Source organism: Cyclospora cayetanensis, unplaced genomic scaffold (assembly GCF_002999335.1).
Source record: "Cyclospora cayetanensis isolate NF1_C8 unplaced genomic scaffold, CcayRef3 CcayRef3_contig_3, whole genome shotgun sequence".
Classification (NCBI taxonomy): domain Eukaryota; phylum Apicomplexa; class Conoidasida; order Eucoccidiorida; family Eimeriidae; genus Cyclospora; species Cyclospora cayetanensis.
Window position 1 is genome coordinate 538,270 of NW_020312258.1, and position 18,693 is coordinate 556,962.

The window sequence follows — 18,693 nt, forward strand, 5'->3', positions numbered from 1 at the left end:
AAACCTGTATGATAGTACATGTCATGCCAGTAGAGCAGGGAATGCCCCAACCCTTTATGTGGGTTTTCCAAAAGAACTCAGGCAGTCAACGAGCTGATGTGTTACGTTGAAGTGCACTAGCGGGAGCGCCTTTCAGCTGTTCTACATATACCAGCAAAAAACTAACCGCAAGACCGATATAGCGGCTTTTGCTGCCAACTCCTTTAGTTCTGGCTGTCCTTCGCAATCACTGATAAGGCATTCAAAATGAGCACGGAGTAGCTTCCGGGTAGCCTTGTGCCTTTCTTCACCATGTACTGAACAAGGACGAGGAAATGTGCCTTTATTTGTAGCCGTTTCACCTTTCCCTAGCAACCTGAGCATGTTAGTTTCCTCACCAACAGCTGAACGGCTGATTAGTTTTCTGTCGAAGAATGAAGCTCTCTAGACTTTCGATGACAGTATTATTAGCTGATAGTAAACTGAAAGACAGCTCTTACTTGGAGTACATCTGTTTGATGACAGCAAAAGGATTGCTTGCTGCTGTGGTGCCTTCAGAGGCATCGTCCATTTGTCCTTCTTCCTGATGTGTACTTTTACTAAAACTATGCCTTTCCAGTTGCTGTTTTAGGTGGCAGACCTCAAGAGTTGACGTGACACGCTCGCAAAGAGGCCAAACATGCTCTACAACCAATCCTCCGAATTTCCCCAGTGTTTCAGCTGCCTCCACGGCAGACCCCAATTCCATCAGAGTCTAAGAACGCACAAATAATTGAGCGCCGCAACTAGCTTAGTTTCTTTTTCGGATAGAGGCTGCCTGGTAGCCATGAAATATCTGGTACTAGGCAAAAGACAGGGAGGCGAAGCTGAGGGACATTTTAGACTGCGTTCCAATACCTCTGTACTTGCTTATATATCTCACGCACTTGTACACGGGTTTTAAGCAGCTGGCTGAGTAGGGGGTGTTGCTGTTCGCTGGCTATGTCCAAACACCTGGCCCACTCATTAGCTTCAGCCAGCAACATCAGAGCACTCTCTGTGTCGCCTGACTTCAGCAGGCCGTCTATGTCCCCCCGTGTCTTCAGCTGCATACTCCGGCATCGTGCCAATTCTGCCTCTGCATCGACTCCAAGAGAGCTCGCCACTGCACTAGCTCGCTCCCATTCCTCCGCCGAGATGTAGCACTGCATCGAGAATAAACAGCAGACGTCTTGCGAATAACATTCCGTGCATGTCATCTATATCCATGCATGCAAAAAGTAGATACTCTACTTTGGTAGGCGCGCTCATTTGCTGCAGCTTGAATTAAAACCCGTATTCTACTTCAGGATCCTGATTGTTCCCTGCCTTTAAAGCCTCTTTCCCACGGCTAGCTGCCATGTAAAGCTCCCCGGCAGAGGCAAGATCGCCGGCAAGCCGTAGCTTCTGCGCTACTGCAGATGCTACAGCCGCATGCCGCGAGGGTCCGAGTGCCCGGGCAAGCGTCACCTACGGCATTAGCAGAAGCAAACAAAACAACTCGTTGTCTCTGGTCCTCTTGCCGTACTCCTTGAGACCCTTCTGGTGCTACAAGACTTACGTGCGGTGATGTTCCCGGAATGAAACTGACTATTCTACATTTAAACTTTAGCATATTGAAAGGGTGTGGAAGTACTGCGGTCATCCAAAAAGGGCGCAACTCCTGGAGATCGGCAGTGAGTACTTCGCCCGTTGAGAGGCAGACATCTATTGCGTTTTCAGTTGCTCCGACTCCTTCTAACGCCTGATTAACGGATTTGGACACCCGCTTAGAGCCTTTAAGTTTTTTTTGAATGAATATCCGCGGTAAGGGTATTAGGTTGCCAGTCGAACGGCAGAACACGGGTTTCTCTCTGCAGTTTTGTGGGAGACAGCCGTGCGACTGGTCTGAATGGCGTACTTTGCAGAACTCTCGAAGTTCCTGTATCGATTCGAACTGCGGCTTCTTATTGTTATACTGCTGAAGCACCCACGGTAACATCTCCTTTGCCTTCTCCCCACACAGGCGAACCGCGGCGGCCCACTGCTCCTTCCGCAAGAGGAGCTGAACTACTAGATCGGCTCTCCCTGCTTCTAACAAGGCCGCCTGAGCTCCCTGGAAGGCAGCAGAGGACAGGTACTATGAGCGGTGAAAGCCTTCTACTCTGGGGTCATCCGAAAATTCTCGCTGTTCGGTAACGAGGTATTGTGATGAATGCTGAGCTATCAGGAACACGAGTCTCTGGGAAACGAGGCACATGCTACTTGCGCCTTTTGGTACTGGGAAGGCATGGACCTCGAGATCCTCAGAAAGTACACAAGTCTTAGCCTGCTCCATCAATAGTTGCTGCAAGGCTGCTGGCCGAAATTGTCTCGAAAGTCGCACGGCTTCCGTCCACTTGCCCTGAGTTTTGGATAGCCAGCCAGGAGCACGTCTCTCTATGAATGTGCATCTAATCGTCGTGGCTGTCACACAATCTCTTGGGACTACACCAGTGGCAGACATGGGGTTAATGTCCATTTGCATGTACGGACACGTTTCTTGTAGAGTGCGATGGCCGCTTCAGGAGCTTGTGCCTTCAAGTATGCGTTTTCAGCCTCAGACGTGTCTCCAGAAGCCTCTTTATGCCTTCCTAGCTGCATATAAACCTCCTTTGTCTTTTCTAAACAATGCTTCCTTGCAGTCTCTATCGCCAGAGGGAATTCTCGGTTTTCTACCGCCAACTCTACTGCAGCGCCACACTCCCCCCGCTGAGCCAATTCGCACAAGGCAGGAAGGCAATAAGGCAAGCCAATGCAAATCTACTTGAGTGTTGGTATGGCGCTAATCATCCCACCAAACAGCTCCTGCAGGTAGTACGATGCACATTGATCGGCTTTTGGTAGTATCTGTCTTACTCTGCTCCCTGCCTGGTGTTGATGCTATTACTGTTGCCAGTCTCCAGCGTACCTCAACCAACATTTGTACAGCAGCTTTTGGGCCCCGTAAACGTAGGAGCTTTTGGGCGTGACGCAGGCACATGCGCCGACTAGCAGCGGCTCCCCCTTCAGACGCCGCCACGCGGCAAGCAGCAGCCCAGTCTTCAACGTCAGCGTACATGTCGGCCGCTTGTTGCCATGCCCCACAAGCTGAAACCACAAAATCCATCCAACATGAAGCCGGCAGCTTACCAAAGTCTGCTACGACTTTGTGTGGCGGTCTTCTCTTGCGTCGTTCCCCCTTCACGGATCTAGTAAGCTGCTACAATGCAAATCCTTGAGCGTGAACTAGAAGCCAGCATTCCATGTATAAAATAGGGACACAGCATGGACCCTAATGTGTCGGCTTACCTAGAAAAAAGCGTTCGGCATCGGAATAGCTACCGATGTCAGCGAGTCGCGAGGCTAGCCGCATACAGATAGCATCGCGCTCGGCAGGGCTGCAGCGCACGGAAGCAATAAAACAGCGAGAGAAGAGGCGTTAATCACAACTACAGACCTCCTGTAGTGGCTCAGCAGCTCATAGGAAACTCTGACGAGAAGGGATGAGAAAAAGCCGCTTTGCACACAACACAAGGCTTTTGTGAAGCGAAAGTGAACTATTGGTGGACCAATACGCAAAATTGCTCAGGTCCTGATTTAGGCCACTTAAAATGCGTGCGTCCGTTCGTGGAACGCAATGAAAACTGCCGAAAATTGCTTACAGTGCCGTATGGCCTAGTTAGCAAATGGGCTTGCGTGTTTCTTCTGTCAGGAAGTTGCTTACCACTGAGTGTCAATAAGAAGTATGAGCCGGTCAAACTGGCTGTGCGTTTGCAGCAATTGGAGAGCTCCCTGGACGTCACCTATGGCCAGCAGCACTGCTTCAGCGTCCTAAGAGAGTGCTCGATGAGCAAGGACCCATCAAGGCAAGGCAGGAAACAGAATAGCAACACATCTGTGGCACGCGTTGGAGAAACATTTCTCTACATATTCATTGTTCGTCCCGATATTGACTTCTTGTAGTCTCTTGTTATATTGTTCTTTTAGATGGAGTACAATAGTTTCAAGGGTTTCTGATAAGAAACGGATGCGGAGGCTTCAAGTCATACCTCGAATTTTTTTCCGGCCGCCAACTGCTGCGCAAGCTGCTGCATAAAAGGGCGTAACTTTTCTCTTGATGGGGCGTTTCTAACAATCTGTGTCACAGAAATCACGAGATACAAAGCACAGATGAGCCAGTTTTGCCATTGGGAACGCCACACTGCAGCAGCTGCATTCTTACGATATTGCTAGCCAGTCCCATATGCCGTTTGAGGTCATGAAGCCCTCTCGCAGAATAATCATTATCTGTGTCAGCCAGGGCCACAGCTTGCCTTAAGCGCTATTGCTAATTGTCCACGTTCTAGACGCATCCTAACAGCTCTTTCCACGGCATCTGCCTACACGATGGCAGCCATATCAAATTGCTGAGCCTTACCATTGAAGATGAAGCAAGCGTCTAAGGCACAGGCCTTTGAACGCCCCAGCCCGACGAGCAGGTGGCGTTTTCTTTTCAGTCAAAGTAGGTAGTACAACAAAAAATAAGCTTCTACAAGGTGTTAGCATTTTTTGAAGTGCCGTTGGGACAGGCACTTGGAAGACATGGACTTATCAAGTGTTGTGCATCAATGTATCAGATAGTATAAACCACTACTGACCTCAAGATACGCTTGCTCAGCCTCAGACATGTCTCCTTGATCTTCAAGTTTTCGGGCCACTGCTAGCAACTTCTGGACAGACGCTTCATCTCTTTGTCCTTTTAACAGCTGCCGGGCCTTCTGCCAAAGTCCGCCGCTTAGGCAAGCCTCAACAGCGTTATCCTTGCATCCCGCTTTGATAAAATGTGCCACTGCTTCTTCAACCTAAACACACAGCTAGGTCTGTTTCCTATTGAAAAGCTGTACACGGACAGGTAGAAGGATCTCGGAGCCCATTGGCTCAACAACCTGTTAAAGAAACGTTGCCCGTATCATGCTTCTGGACGTACGCTTGTACCATCATGGGCACGTATCACTATCGATTCCGTATCTTTAGCCACTAATAAAAGCTTTAGCAAGTGTACAAGAATTTTCCAAATAAACTTAAGCATTGCCAAGCTTACTTTCCCTTCTTCCAAATTAGCTTCTGCCCAGCTTTTGTACAGACTGGGCAACGCATCACGTGCCACCGCCTCGGCAATCGCCACTGCCTTCGGAAAGTTTCGGCACTTTCTGCAATTTTTGAACACCACACTCCTCTAAGCGTTGGGATGGAAGCTGCTGTGTGCGTGTGAATAAGCAGGCCACCTCTGGCGGATTGGCGGTGCTTCAAGAGCAAACCATGGGAACTGCAGGGGCTTGCATCTTACTGGTGCAAAGACAAGGCTTTTCTCCAATGCCCTAAGTGTGCCAACAAATCTGCTGCCACCTCATGAAGGTCGATCCTTTTTAGTTCTTCGACAGTGCTCTCAATAAGCTTGGGAGAGAACATCCCGACTGGTACGAATCCTCTAAGGTCATCCACTTTCCCTTGTGCATTCTGAATCCCCAAAGGCTGGCCAGGAGAAGTTTCTGCGGGAGGCAAAGACTTGCAAATGAGAGCAGCTGCCTTGGCAGGAACTCGGCCTTTGAGAAACAGCTCTGCTGCCTCTTTCACTTGTCCCTCTCTAGCGAAAATGCCAGCTGCCTCTTCGAACTGCACGGAAGACGAAGCAGGAACCAAACTCAAAGCTGTGTATACATTGGCAGCCTCAGGCAATCAGTTTGTTTCCCAAAACCTTTATCACGGCAGCTGACATACGCAAGCATGCAATACGGTTTAAGATCCACTAGCTAGCCGGGTTGCTTCTGCGTTCGTAAACAATGAAACAGCATACTCTCTGTTCCTTGAGCAGCCATTCTTTGTATTGATGCTTTATGTTCTCTGCTTGTGATGCATCGTGCTGCTCCAGCACTCGTATACAGTCGGTCCATCTGCAAATAAAGTGCAAACATCTACGAAAAAGCCTTGATACCTCGTGTTGTCCGTAGTTTATTTTGATCATTAGCAGCTCCGAATGTTCATTTGCTGCGAAGAATAAGAACTTCAATCGGCAGCAAGCAGTACCGGGAGAGGTTAACGCGACTCATGGAGCCACTGCCTTCAAAGCAGCTGCTGTGTGCAAGCGGTTTGTGAGCGTAGAAATAAAGCACACAAGAATTAATGGAGTGGACGACACCTATGTAGTTGCAGGTACATCTTCACAACTTCAGTAGTGTTTCCTTGCTGAAGAAGTAGTTTTTCTGCTTGCGAGAATTCGCCTTTGAAGGCCGCGATGCTAAAAAATTGATCAAGGAGATGTATGAGTGAAAAAAGCAAAAAACATGTTCTCAAGTAGGTGGGGTAAGGACATTTCATCCAGATACTTTCGTGCTTGTGAGTCTCGCGTCTGCATCTTCCGTGGAGCTGTCAAGCTATTTGCCTAATAAGATCTTGAGTATATCAGAACTGCGAGTGAGCCCGTTGTTGCTAGTTGCCTCTGGTGCTTAGAAGACCCATAAACATGGTACACACATAGACGTGGATCCAACTTTCCACTAAATGCGAAACCTGCTTGCAATAAGCCTACGACGTATGTTTCGCCGCTGACCCTGCTTTTTGCCGTATTATTCTCGCCTCTATACTCTTCTCAGTGTTTCCCAAGCCACGGTCTTCAAGCAAGCCCTCCAGGAACTGCGCATCTGCTATATCTCCTGCGGCTGCCGCTGCCCGGGCTGCGAGGGTTATCCGCTGCTGAAGGGCCTCCAGCATTCTACTGTCTACTTGTTCTCGCTCAGCAAGCAACATCTCAAGTGAGGTGTTGTCGAGCAAGGAAGCCCTTAAGCGGCGCCACCGCTCGCGTGTAGCCGCTGACTCCGGCAAATTTGAAAGTAAAGACAGTGCCTATTGTATTCATGCGCAAAGAGCTCAGCATCAAGGCCAACAATGCATCGGAATCACTTTGATCGAGTATCTACCGACGGTATTGGAGAGCTTTAAACATTGAATGCTAAGGATTCAGGGGACTCTTGCGATGCCTCGCAGTATTGCTTCTTCCATGTGTACACACCTCTTCATATTGACGAAGGCCAAGGCAGCGCTCGTACTTCATCTTCAAGGGACAAAGACAATGGCGCTCTTCTGTTCCATTCCGAGTCTTTACCACTAGTACTACTTCCTCCTGCCCATCTGAAGAGTTATTTAGTATGTCGCCATGGCAGGCTTCAAGACCAATTAAAGAGCCATTGGCCTGAATCACGTCGATGCTTCTGAAATTTTCAACGTTATACCTGTGAATACAAATAATTTCACAAACATGGCTACTGTCAAGCCTTTTACTTCTCAAACAGGCCCTCCTTGTCTTTTAGGGTGCGGATCTAGCAGCGACAAACGTGGAGACCTCCCTGGCAAGGACAAAAAAACCTCTCAATAATTATATCAAACTGGCACAGGAGAGCCATTTCATGCCGGTTGTGCCACTGCGTGGTAGCGGCCAACGGATTACATAAGCTACAGCGTCAACAACGTGCACGCCGTAATCTTAATAGTCTCGCTTGATACCAAATAAAGATGTCGTGATTCTTCTGGGCAACAAGTAGACCCTTGTCGCTCAGCATAGCTGCTTTCGAGCAGTTGGTAAGAAGCACGTGACGCCGCAACGACTGTTCTGTCTTTCCTTCATCATCCAGAGGAGCTATCATTAGTTGCCCTTCTCCTGTTACGAAGACTATGCTTCTGGCAATACCACACCATGCATGTAAACCCCAAGCAAGGTACTTCTTCTGTGCAGCAGCCTCATTACCATCCCTTCCTTGGGAGTTTTGCCGATTGCATGCGGTATCGTTTAAGTGCATGTGCTTGAGGAGTACCTTTCTGCAAGGCCCAGCCATCTGAGTGGGAAGTCAGCATGAAGGCTCGTCACGTGCTGTCCTGACGAAATGTTTGTAACCCTACTCATTCAGATAAAGCGAAGGAGCTAGAAAATCGTACCTATCGTTGTTTCGGAAAACGTACTAATAACGTATGGATGCAGCCAGGTGATTATTTTCTTGCTGGACGCAAGGGGAATTACGATGGGTCACCTTATCGTCTGCCTGTCCACCAGATGAGCTAGAATCAAACCATTAAGCTGCATACGCTCAAGCCAAACAAGTTATGATTGAGTTATAGCGGAAGGAAAACAGTTGCTGGTTAGCGTACACTGGCCCCTCTGATAGAGTGGCAGCCTATGAATCACTGTTGATCAAGGAAGTTCGCAAACACTTGTACCACAAGGTAACCTACTCGGCAGTGCCTGAGACAAATTAAATCTGGGGAGGCGCGTGAAGCAATATGGTATCGCACTGCAGCGTGCATACACGTAGCAGCAGCTCCAAGAATGCCATCATACCTTGAGAGCAACCTTCTCCAGGAACCCGTGAGTAAGCGCTATATACCAGGTAATTGAAGAGCCAAGGAATTGAGGCTCTGGACTTATGCCCTACCTGTCTCCCCTGTCTTATCTCGAATTATGTATATCTGTCCAACGTGTTCGCTAGCAGAGGCTGCCTGCATAACAATAGACATTGGGATTCTATGGTTAAGCTTACAATTATACTTTTAATACGTATTTAAATCATTTCGCGTTTTGCCCCTGATTACTCTAAAGGTTAGGGCAATAGTTCACGCAGCTTGAACAACAACGATATTTCCACCGCTGCATATCTTTTAGATTAAACGAAACGGAAGCTCTCCCGTATCCATGAGGGGCTGTCATTACTGTAACTACAAGGAGCAAACGATTACAATTTATGTATTGAGTCCGAACATGTAGAACCCACAGTGTCCCGTGCCTATGAATGGCGCACCTCATGAAAGAGGCAAAATCCGTTCCTTTCAGCTAACCACTTAAGTTCCTTTTTTGGCATCACTGATAATTTGTAGACTTTCCTCGAGGTCAGGGCAATTCCCAACGCATACTGCTTCGTGAAAGCAAGCACTAGGTGCTCCTGTGGGCCTGGACTCTGCAAAACTGGCCGTTGCATATCGACCCATTCAAATTCATCGTGATCCCGGTGTAAAATAAGCCATGGACCCGATTTGGAGGTTCGCTCCACCAACTGGGAACAAACATAGCATAAGGCTGTTGGCTTTGATTATAGCAAGGTAAAAATTGAGATGCAAGCTTCTAATTGCAGACTCTATGGGGGCTCGAGGCTCTAGACATAAGCTATGCGCTTGTTGCCTCCCCCACAACTGCGAAAATTCAAGTACGCGAATAGAGGGTGAAATCCATCTCAATTTTTGTTTCTCCGGCTTACTGTATTGCAGAGCGTGAGCACAATTTCCACCCTGTTGTCCGTAAGCTTTTTATGAAACGCACATAACTTTTCTATGGACCCTCGGGCAGTCCCAACGCAAAGCGTAACACCATCTGCTTCCCAGGCCATTGCAGTTACGGCAACTATGCCTGGGCAAGATATCCTTGCTATATGATGTCGTTCATTCGGTTCAGGCTTCTTTACAACGGTAAGTAATGGCTTCTTGAGCAATGTTACTTCCTCTCCGGACGCCACTGCCAGCCACGGTCCATGTGGATGCCACGAAATCAATGCAGAGGAAACTGCCGTGCCGATCTGTTTGAGCTAAACGAAAATAGAGTCCAATGAACAACAATTTATCGTAAATAATCCCTCAGTCCTCACTAGTACCCCCACAACGTGAACTTTATCGTATCAGGTGGCTGCAGAGGTATTCTCCGAATGCAAAAAGGACAAAGATGTAATTTTTTTGATTTATAGCCAGATTTGGTGAAATTGGGGGCACCGCCTTGCTACAGGCTATACATTATGCTGACTAGCCTCTTTCACGCGATTCTTTGAGCTCAACAGTGCACATTACTAACCTACCATGGTTCCATCCAGTCCAATGAAACTTATCGTATTACCGGCAGCGCATGCCAGAATATCATTTTGTATGTGCGCCGAAGTAACTGGCGCTCGAAGCCTAAAAGTGTTCAGCGCATTGCTCTGGGGGGAATAATTTGGGGGCGTGTCGATCGACTGATCACTTACCGAACAATTTCTAATTCCCCTTTTAAACATACACAGATTATTAAGCGCAGTTGCTCTCTTCTCCTTATTGGTTATCAATACGATGCTCTAATGCACCGAATTGGTAATAAGCCAACATTTAAGTATTGAAATGGTCTTGTATAGTGGGGAAACAGCTGGAAGAGGCGTGTTGCAGTGAAGGAATGCACTTTGCGACAGTACGCAGCCCTGTTGAAGAGGATCCTCGAAGAAGATTATGCAAGAGCACCTGGCCATTGCGGTGACCGGAAATAACTAAAGTGCCGTCCGTGGTGCAGGTCAAGCATGTTACTGGGCTGAAAACAGAAAAGAATGCTTGCAGGGAGCCGTGGTATCAAAGTCCCACAGCCTGGGGCTGAAGTAAGTCTGGGCTCAGGTCACAGCGAAAGTCTTTTCTTGAGTGCATCAGGCGCTCAGTTTTGTGCCTATCATGCTCCAAAGAGTCACAAAAAAAAGCATTGAAGCGCATTACGAGAGGGAAGAGCTGACGTGCAATTGTTCTGGATGGACTCACCTGTGTGCCTCGTGAAGAGCTCCTAATTTATTTGCTGGTACATCTGCAACACGAACTTTGCCATTCTGAAGCCCAATAAAGAGGAGCCGGCTACCACCTATGGCCCAAGCCACGCAAGTGGCGGGGCACTCCACAGGCAGACGACAGCAGATACACCTTCTTCCTTCCGTATTGACCCCGTACACGTGTGCTACGCCATCGCTTTGTGTGACAGCCAGCTGCGAACCGTCATGATTGAATGCAATCCCTGAAGGCATCCAAAGCTACTTTACATATCATAGTGTATTAAATATGCTATGGCTGCTCAATTAAACAGTGTCTATCTACGCTGTTCATGGAGGAACGTCGAGGAACGTAGACTGTATGCGTTGAGGGTCCTACCAGTTACAAGATGTAGTGCCTTGCCTTTATCTGCTGCCCTTGCAAGAAAAGCTTCATCGGTGCCTGGGGGCCCACCCAGAAACCTTAAAAATCTGTCGTTTGTTGCAGCACATATCCGAGTCCCTTGCGGACTGCAGGCTAAGGCTGTTACGCTATGAAGCCCAGAGGGCGCTTTCTGCAGGCTACACTCATAAAGAAGGTGTGTCCACCTCATGGCTGCGGTCTTATCTGATGGGCAAGCGGCATCTAGCTTATGCATCTTGGGAGAAGACGAATCTACGGGACTGCTGCTAGAGAGATCAACAAAATTTTCCCTCTCAACACAAGGATCAGCTGCCTGAGTAATGGCCGCCATCATTGCGCATTTTTAAGGCTGCAGGAAATGCTTAGTCAATCGCAGCTTCCTATTACTTCTATCAAGCAATGCCTCTCGTCTTGCTCTTCTGTTCCTTCAACGGGCCAACGAGGGTCTTAAACTGGAAGTTCCGATGCCTACAAGCCTACATTGAGGCTAATGCGGTATACAAGCGCAGTCAGTAAAAAGTTTTGTTGCCAAACGCGGCAGATGAACGTAAATATACCCTGGGAACGGGGTTGGCTTTCTTGCATGGTGTTTGTTTGTTTGTGCAGAGAGCCCTTTACCTAAAGCGGCGCGTAATCCCAATGTCAGCAATAGCACTCCCACAAACAGCATTAAAATTCCAAAATTTATCTTATAGGAAGGAGTGTACCATGAACAAGAGAGAAATAAGGGCAGCGGTCCTTAGGATTTCCAGGGTCACTCAATGCTAGATCCCCAGTGTCCTCTTGGCCGTTTACAAAAGATGTCCCATGGGAAAATTGGCGTGAAACAGCAATAGACCTAAATCATTGAATTAAGGAAGGTGTATATCACACAGTAACATTGAATCTGGGCTTTAACCCCAAAGACGAATGGCTTTTGACATTATATAGCGCAGCGCTGCCGCCAAGCGCGCGAGCGCCTGGTCGTTTGTCATATTATTCCATCTGTCACCCCACACTAATTGGAAAGGTAACTGATCTATGAAAGCCTATTACACTTCAAAATCAAGAGAAACACACATATAGCGAGGGTATTATTCCGTGTTTCGGTTGACGATTGGGCAGCCTAAGGGGCCACTGCTGGTTCCTTGCGCGGCGCATTGAAGACAAATTCTGGCAAATACAAAATACATCGCACTTAACAACAACCAATATTTACTGTTTTCAAAACCTTACTCTTTTCTCGCATTTTGGCTGCAACAAAGCAACGCACAGCCAGCACCTTTTCATGCTGCTCAGCCCCTGAAGTACTGCGCTATTCCCGAAGAAACAGATAAAGAAAATCACAGGTATAAGCTTTCAGTGAACTTAAAAGAGAATTAACAAGAGCTTTGTGGACGCTGGGACACTGTTGAACCGAGTTTTTCCAGACAAGGCATTACGATTCGGCAGCAGCCATAGCGATGGAGGAAGCCCAGGAATTGAGCACCCGTAGGGGCACTCTGCTGGCCGTTACCGAGCAAGGAACACATGCGGACTCTGCGAACCATGTGACGCTGGGAATTGATGGGTCTCACAGTGCCCATCAAGATGCAGACGATGTATTGCCGTCTGAAGCTGCTGGCTCAGTGGAGGACGCACAACGCCTGCTACTGTGGTCTGCTGAACCCAGTGATCTTATGGTTCCACCGACGGCAAAATCCACTGAAGACAAGATATCAGTATCCCCTCCTACTTCGCCGTCAGACGCTCTGTTTTACTCATTAGGCGATATCGGGCTGCGCAGTGCCATGCGCCCGCCTGAATTTCTACCTCAGCGCGACTGGTTGCGCCACTTGCTACTGCAGGCCATTGAAGAAGCTCAGCTGCTTTTTTCTTCCTTGTGGGAGGCGTGCAGCTGTCCATCACTAGGCCTCCCCGCAGCATCCTGCATGCAGCACCGGGGAGACACTGGATTCTTGGATCCTGCAATCGCCTTTGCTGCAGCTGCGCCAAGTGCCCCAAAGAGGAGATTGATGCCGGTGCAAAGACACACAACGCCAACAGATGGTGATGCACAAGTGATTATGGCTACAGACAGTAAAACAACCAAAATAGCGGAAGAGCACCAAGATGCGCACGGAGCAAACGAAGCAACGGACAATCCAGTTGGAGTCACCAAACGCACAAGAGTTCATGCAGGCTCAGAAACAGGCACGCGCATTGTCCCCACTGCACGCGAATATATCTCAGCCACTATGTCGTGGGCAGTTCGACAACTGGACGATCCGCATGTGTTCCCTCCTTCCCCTATAGCTATCGGCTCCGCAGAAGATGACACGCAGGTGGAGGAGGAGGACGACGCCCTTCGAGGAGCGGCCTCTCTGATTGTTCGTCGGTTATTGCGCTGCTACGCTCATGTATACCTCTGTCACTTGCCCCTTTTGCAGCAACACGGCGCTGTAGGTCATACGAACCGCTGTCTGAAACGCCTGATGTTCCTCGCAGTGGACGCCCAGCTGCTAGAGGGGAGTGAGGCCACATTGGAGCCCGTCAGTTCACTTGCCGACGCTTGGTTGAGCCACAGCCAACTGCGTTGTTCTAGGAGTTCACCCCACACTGGAAAGGGCGTGGCAGAGAGTCACCCTGAAAAAGCCGACACTATTAGTCCCCCAGACGACTGGCTTGTCCCTGCTCTACACAAGGCTGAGGAATGCCTAGGTCTCTTGGACCGAGAAGAGTATCCCCATTTTGGAAGGAATGAAGAGACGTAACGCGAAGGACCAGCCAGTCTACCTTAAGATGAAAGTTTTCCATACATTTGACAGCACTTGGCCAAACTATCCAAACCCACAGCTGCGATACCTCTTCCAAGATAGCAGTTTTGGCTCCTATAAAATGTCTTCTCTTCTTTGGAATCGCAGATGGCGTAACAAAACCGCTGCGGCCTCTGGCGTTAAATTGAACTGTGGGAGCTTTGTCCTTTCTAGTGTACATGACTGCAGTCTATAGTGGCACAGTGGAGCCGCTAGACTCTTTTATTGGCTACTTAATCTTGCTAATGAGCAGAAACGCATTGTTAACATAAACAACGCTATTAATAATGTGGGTTGCCGCGAGCCGCTTTTTGTCTCAACCTCAGGACTCCCAGGATCGGGAAATCGCATTTGGAGTGCCTCCACAGAGAATCGCGTTGTCTCCTGCTTTGTACTTCAGTCACTTAGGCTACTCAACAGGAGTCTGCCGATGTAAAGGCCCACTCACTTAGAGTCCTGGAGAGGGGAGTGCAAGGCAAGGGTAGGGGAAGACGAGAGGAGGGAAGCTGTGCTAAACATTGAGAGTAAAAATTTCTCACGTGACAAGGAACAAAATCCTGCGAAGTTTGCGCTGCAGAGGATCTGCGACGTCCTTGTCTTCGCATTTGCCTTGACAAAAAAGCACTCGCCAGTACAAATGCGTTGACCAACAAAAACAAACACCGTGCCATTAACTTCCTTTTTCCTCCTCAAGCGGCAGCAACTCCTTCATCTCCTTCTTTCTCCTCGACCTCGTCTTGAGGTACGTCGCCCTCCACTCTCCCCATCCCTTCGTCTTCCTCGCTGCTGACATCGGATTCCTCAGAGTCCGATTCGTCAAGCAACAACTCCTCCAAGCGCCGCTCCTCCTCGGTGCCCATAACCATAATCTACGAAAAAAGGGTAACAAGTACAACAGGAAAAGATTTAAAAGGCACAAAAAGCGTGGGGGATGGGAATGAAGCGTTTACGGCGAGCATAGGAATACATTCAGCAAGTATCCGAATGCAGAAAATAAAGGTATATACTGTCATGGAGTCATTCAGGTAGGAGCAGCAAGGCATGAAGCCTAGTGAAGCACGGCCCATTTGTGTCGGAAAAAACTCAGGAAGCCGCCGTGTTGGAACGATGGTACGGGCGGCAGACAGGTTTCCCTCTTCGTTTCCAATTGTTGATCACTCAACCAACAAACTGCTATTGAAGGCAGCAGTACAGAGCGTGCCAAGTGCCAAGAAACCGATGACAGGCGCTTAATACCAAAGGGGACCACAATGAACGTGCTTATAGTTGCATGCATCAAAAAGTTTTCGAAACGCCTTCCCCACGACCTCCGTACCTCTCCCTGCTGCTTGAAATCGCCGCCTCGATATCCTTTAATTGTCTGGCTGATCCGGTTAATAGCCTAAGCATGAGAACCACACAACCACCAGAAGCACTGTTTCTTCAAAACGTAAATGTGTCAACGTAAAGCGAAGGCGCTCAAGTTTTCACCAATAGCCACAAATCAAAAATTTTATGAAAATAATCATGTAATAAAATTGATCTCCCCAGCCACATAGTCCCGGAGCTCCATTCTTTTGCCGTCGATGCAGAACCAGACAATTTTGTGATAACTACAAGGGACACAGCTACGATTATCGAAGACAAACAAGATGCTGTCAATTAACAGCAGTCTGCTAGTAAAAGCAGCAACCCGTTTATGGCTGCTTGAATATGAAAGTTCTTAGATTAACCATTGAGTGTAACACTAACAAAAGATAGTACTATGTGTCACTTGAGCTGCTTGGCCTGTAGGACCCTCTCAGGACGCGCCCACGTCGGAACTAATGTAGGAGCGGCAGACAGATGTCCCTCTTTGCTTCCGCTTGTTTACCCCTCATATTGACACGCGACTATTAAGGGTAGCAGCACAGGGCAAGGCGAGTGCCAGCACACCGGACAGACGCGTAACACGTAAGGGGAATAATCTTCCCGAAGCAAAACATCACAGGTACTAACATTAAATGCCACACAGCTGCCTATCTGCAGAGTACTATAACAGCAATACACGTGATACTAGCGGGTGGGTCACTCCTGAAGTACCCTCATCTCTCCGCAAGAACCAAAGGTGAAATGGAATAAATCAAAAATTTCCACGCCAAACCATCCGTACATATACACATACCATTAAAACAATACGAACATACGGTATATTAGCTAAGTGCAGTGGAATTGAGGGACAGCATCACCTGACGATACAGTTACATGTGTGAAAATGCAAGTCTAAAAGGTCTGAGAAAGTATCATTTATCCCGTGTATCCACCAGAAGCGTGCACAAGCCGTACACATTCCTCATCTAAAAGTATGAAAGACACTTTGCCAGTGAATATGAACCCACCATGAAATGTTCGACCTCAGGCTCACACGCATTTCGCAGCTTTCATGCTCGGTACGAAGCCTCATTACACCAGTTCTCTTGCATTGGGTATAGAGTCAACGCTGGATGATAATACAGAATGCCAAACAGAAGCATTTAATGACTTGCCTCTTGTATCTTTTGCATGCCCATTTCCTTGTCAAAGCACGAGGTGACGACCACGTACTGCGGCGGCGCAATCAACTTGACTATTATTTCAACCTTTTCATCGCTAACTTCTTTCCCGGCGCTAAGAGCAGCTCTCACTGCGTCTATACCGTCTTTGCCAAAGCACCATACGTCCACTCGGGCCCTGTAACAAGGACAGTAGCAAATCTCGCGCTGGCTCTCCTGGCGTGAGATGTAAAAGCAGGTATTTTGGCTGCTTAGAATGTCCGTCCCTTTTTCAAAGTGAAATTTCGAAGTCAATAACTTTCTGCCATGGAGGAACGATGAGGTACGGAATTGGAAGTACTAAGAAAAATATCCACAAAATGGTGTTCGGAAATGTGCCTTTACACCAGCAGGGCAAAAACCAAACAACACGGCAAACGACCACCAGAAAACACGCGAAGAGAAAAGAAAAGGGCAATCATTCTAACCTATGAAACCAAGGATGAAATTGCAATCAAATAGCCTAAAGTACACACCTAAGTTTGAGAGCCTGGGGTGCGAGTCTGAGCTGAATATCCTGGATCAGCGACTGCTTAACGTCCTCCGCAACCTCTAACCCTCCAAACACTTCGTCAGGGTCCAGAGCTGCTGCCTACCATTAAAAAAACGAAAGCAAGCAATAAAAGAGAATATCATAAGTACTTACCGACAGATGTAATTTTAAGATTAGTGGGTCGGCATGAAACCATGAATGTAGGACCCTCTCAGGACGCGCCCACGTCGGAACAACTGTGGGAGCGGCAGACAGATGTCCCTCTTTGCTTCCGCTTGTTTACCCCTCATATTGACACGCGACTATTAAGGGTAGCAGCACAGGGCAAGGCGAGTGCCAGCACACCGGACAGACGCGTAACACGAAAGGGGAGATAACGGCATTATCGCTGTTATGATTTCTTGTCGTATGTACTGTTCGAGCAAGACCTGCAAAATAGGCTAAATGGTAATTCCACTGCGTTTTTTTGTCTCTCTTTACCTTAAGGGCATCCAGCGCATGTCCATATTTTTCGTAAAGTGGCCAAATGACTTTAGCATTAAGCTCGTCGACCCTCAGCTTATGTTTGAGAGCGACGTGACGAACTGTTTGGTGCACCTTTTTCCCTTTCGAATATCGCTCCTCGCACTTGACGATATCCTCCGGAGAAACTCTGCAGGAGGCAGAAGAAAAACACGAAATTGAATAAACCCTCTGCATGCATACAAAGAGGGGAGGAAGGGGTGGCAGCTTGCAGCTATGAGGTCTACAGTTTAGACAAAAATCGTATGAATTAGATCGACGGGCTGTTCGGAGTTTGAAGCGGAATGGCTCAACACAGCGATGTGGCCACACGGAACCTGGTGGAATTGTCCAACTTTTGTACAATACCGGAAGTGCACCAGCCAAATACAAGCAAGGTCTGGTAATCGATGCAGTTTAGTTGGAATAAATCTACGATAAAGTATATCATTGGTGGAGGAGAATGCGTTAAAGTCGCCGTAAAAACGATGAAGCCGGCCAGAGCGGGGCGTTCAGTATTTAAACCGCCGGCCAGGAATAATAATTAGCTCATTCCAGTTCCGTGCAATGGAAGACAAGTGTTTGCAGCGTTACCCTTCGGCTGATGTGGTACTTTCAATCGAAAATCATACAGTTGGTCCATTAGGCAACACTTTTACAAAAAAAAAGGATCGAGCGTTCTAGAACAGCTTCATCGATGTTTTCAAGTTACCTGCTCTTGCTAAGGTCTATATATCCCTTGACAGCGTCCACTCTGAGCACCATGACTGCTTCAAGTCTTCCGACTTTGACAAGCTTCGTGACACTCCTGAAACGCCTTTTGCTCAGCTCTGACATAAGAATCATGCCTTCCATGTTGTTGTACTCCAAGAGCGACACGTAAGCCCCCATCTCCGCAATACGTTGGACCTTAACCATCACAAGTTCCTCCAAGTTAGGAAATTTTCGCTCATAGAACCGCAAGTCGCCCAAACTTGAGCGCACTTGGCTCCCCACCGGGTCGGACCCACCCGGCTGCTGCGCCATCTTGGCGTATAACGCTATTGAGTGGGGAAAAGGGGCCTACTCCGATTCTATACGGTAAATACCAGCGAAAATAACCCCGAACTTTGCATAAGGTGCCAAAAGTCGACGGACAGGCGGTAAAAAGTTCATGGTACCCCTGCGCATTTCAAGAGCACGTGGGGCTGCGGCGGTTGCAGGGGTGATTTACAGGTACCTAAATAAAATTTGGCAATGAGCCGTAAACTGTTGTCTTCGAAGCTCATAGCTCAGCCATTCAGTCCAAATTTGTCTGCTAAACGGAAAGGCCAGTACAACTTTCTAGAGATTTGAAAACTCAAGCGCCCTTAGCTGATGCCGCCAGTGGGGCTTACCACAGGAGAGAAGAATTAACAGCAGATGATTCAGTTGC

The 18,693-nt window shown here is 48.1% G+C and overlaps 3 protein-coding genes across 3 annotated transcripts; 1 reads left to right on the forward strand and 2 right to left on the reverse strand.

Moving 5' to 3' along the window:
• Window positions 1–1,348: 1,348 nt before the first annotated feature.
• On the reverse strand, window positions 1,349–6,744 carry LOC34621155 (intraflagellar transport protein 172 homolog). The gene is made up of 12 exons (XM_026338748.1): window positions 6,610–6,744; window positions 5,324–5,649; window positions 5,078–5,186; window positions 4,631–4,838; window positions 4,311–4,372; window positions 4,047–4,133; window positions 3,722–3,828; window positions 3,307–3,395; window positions 2,927–3,105; window positions 2,512–2,727; window positions 2,273–2,380; window positions 1,349–2,092 (listed from the first exon to the last, which is right to left on the reverse strand). The coding sequence occupies exons 1-12, from the start codon at window positions 6,742–6,744 to the stop codon at window positions 1,349–1,351; spliced, it is 2,370 nt and encodes a 789-aa protein (XP_026194533.1).
• Window positions 6,745–12,404: 5,660 nt separating this feature from the next.
• Window positions 12,405–13,694, forward strand: LOC34621156. The gene has a single exon (XM_022734380.2). It carries the CDS (start codon window positions 12,405–12,407, stop codon window positions 13,692–13,694), a length of 1,290 nt encoding a protein of 429 aa, XP_022589149.2.
• Window positions 13,695–14,425: 731 nt separating this feature from the next.
• LOC34621157 (eukaryotic translation initiation factor 2 subunit alpha) lies at window positions 14,426–18,305 on the reverse strand. Its single transcript, XM_026338749.1, has 5 exons — window positions 17,992–18,305; window positions 17,259–17,430; window positions 16,762–16,877; window positions 16,241–16,424; window positions 14,426–14,605 (listed from the first exon to the last, which is right to left on the reverse strand). Exons 1-5 carry the CDS (start codon window positions 18,303–18,305, stop codon window positions 14,426–14,428), a joined length of 966 nt encoding a protein of 321 aa, XP_026194534.1.
• Between the last annotated feature and the right edge of the window lie 388 nt (window positions 18,306–18,693).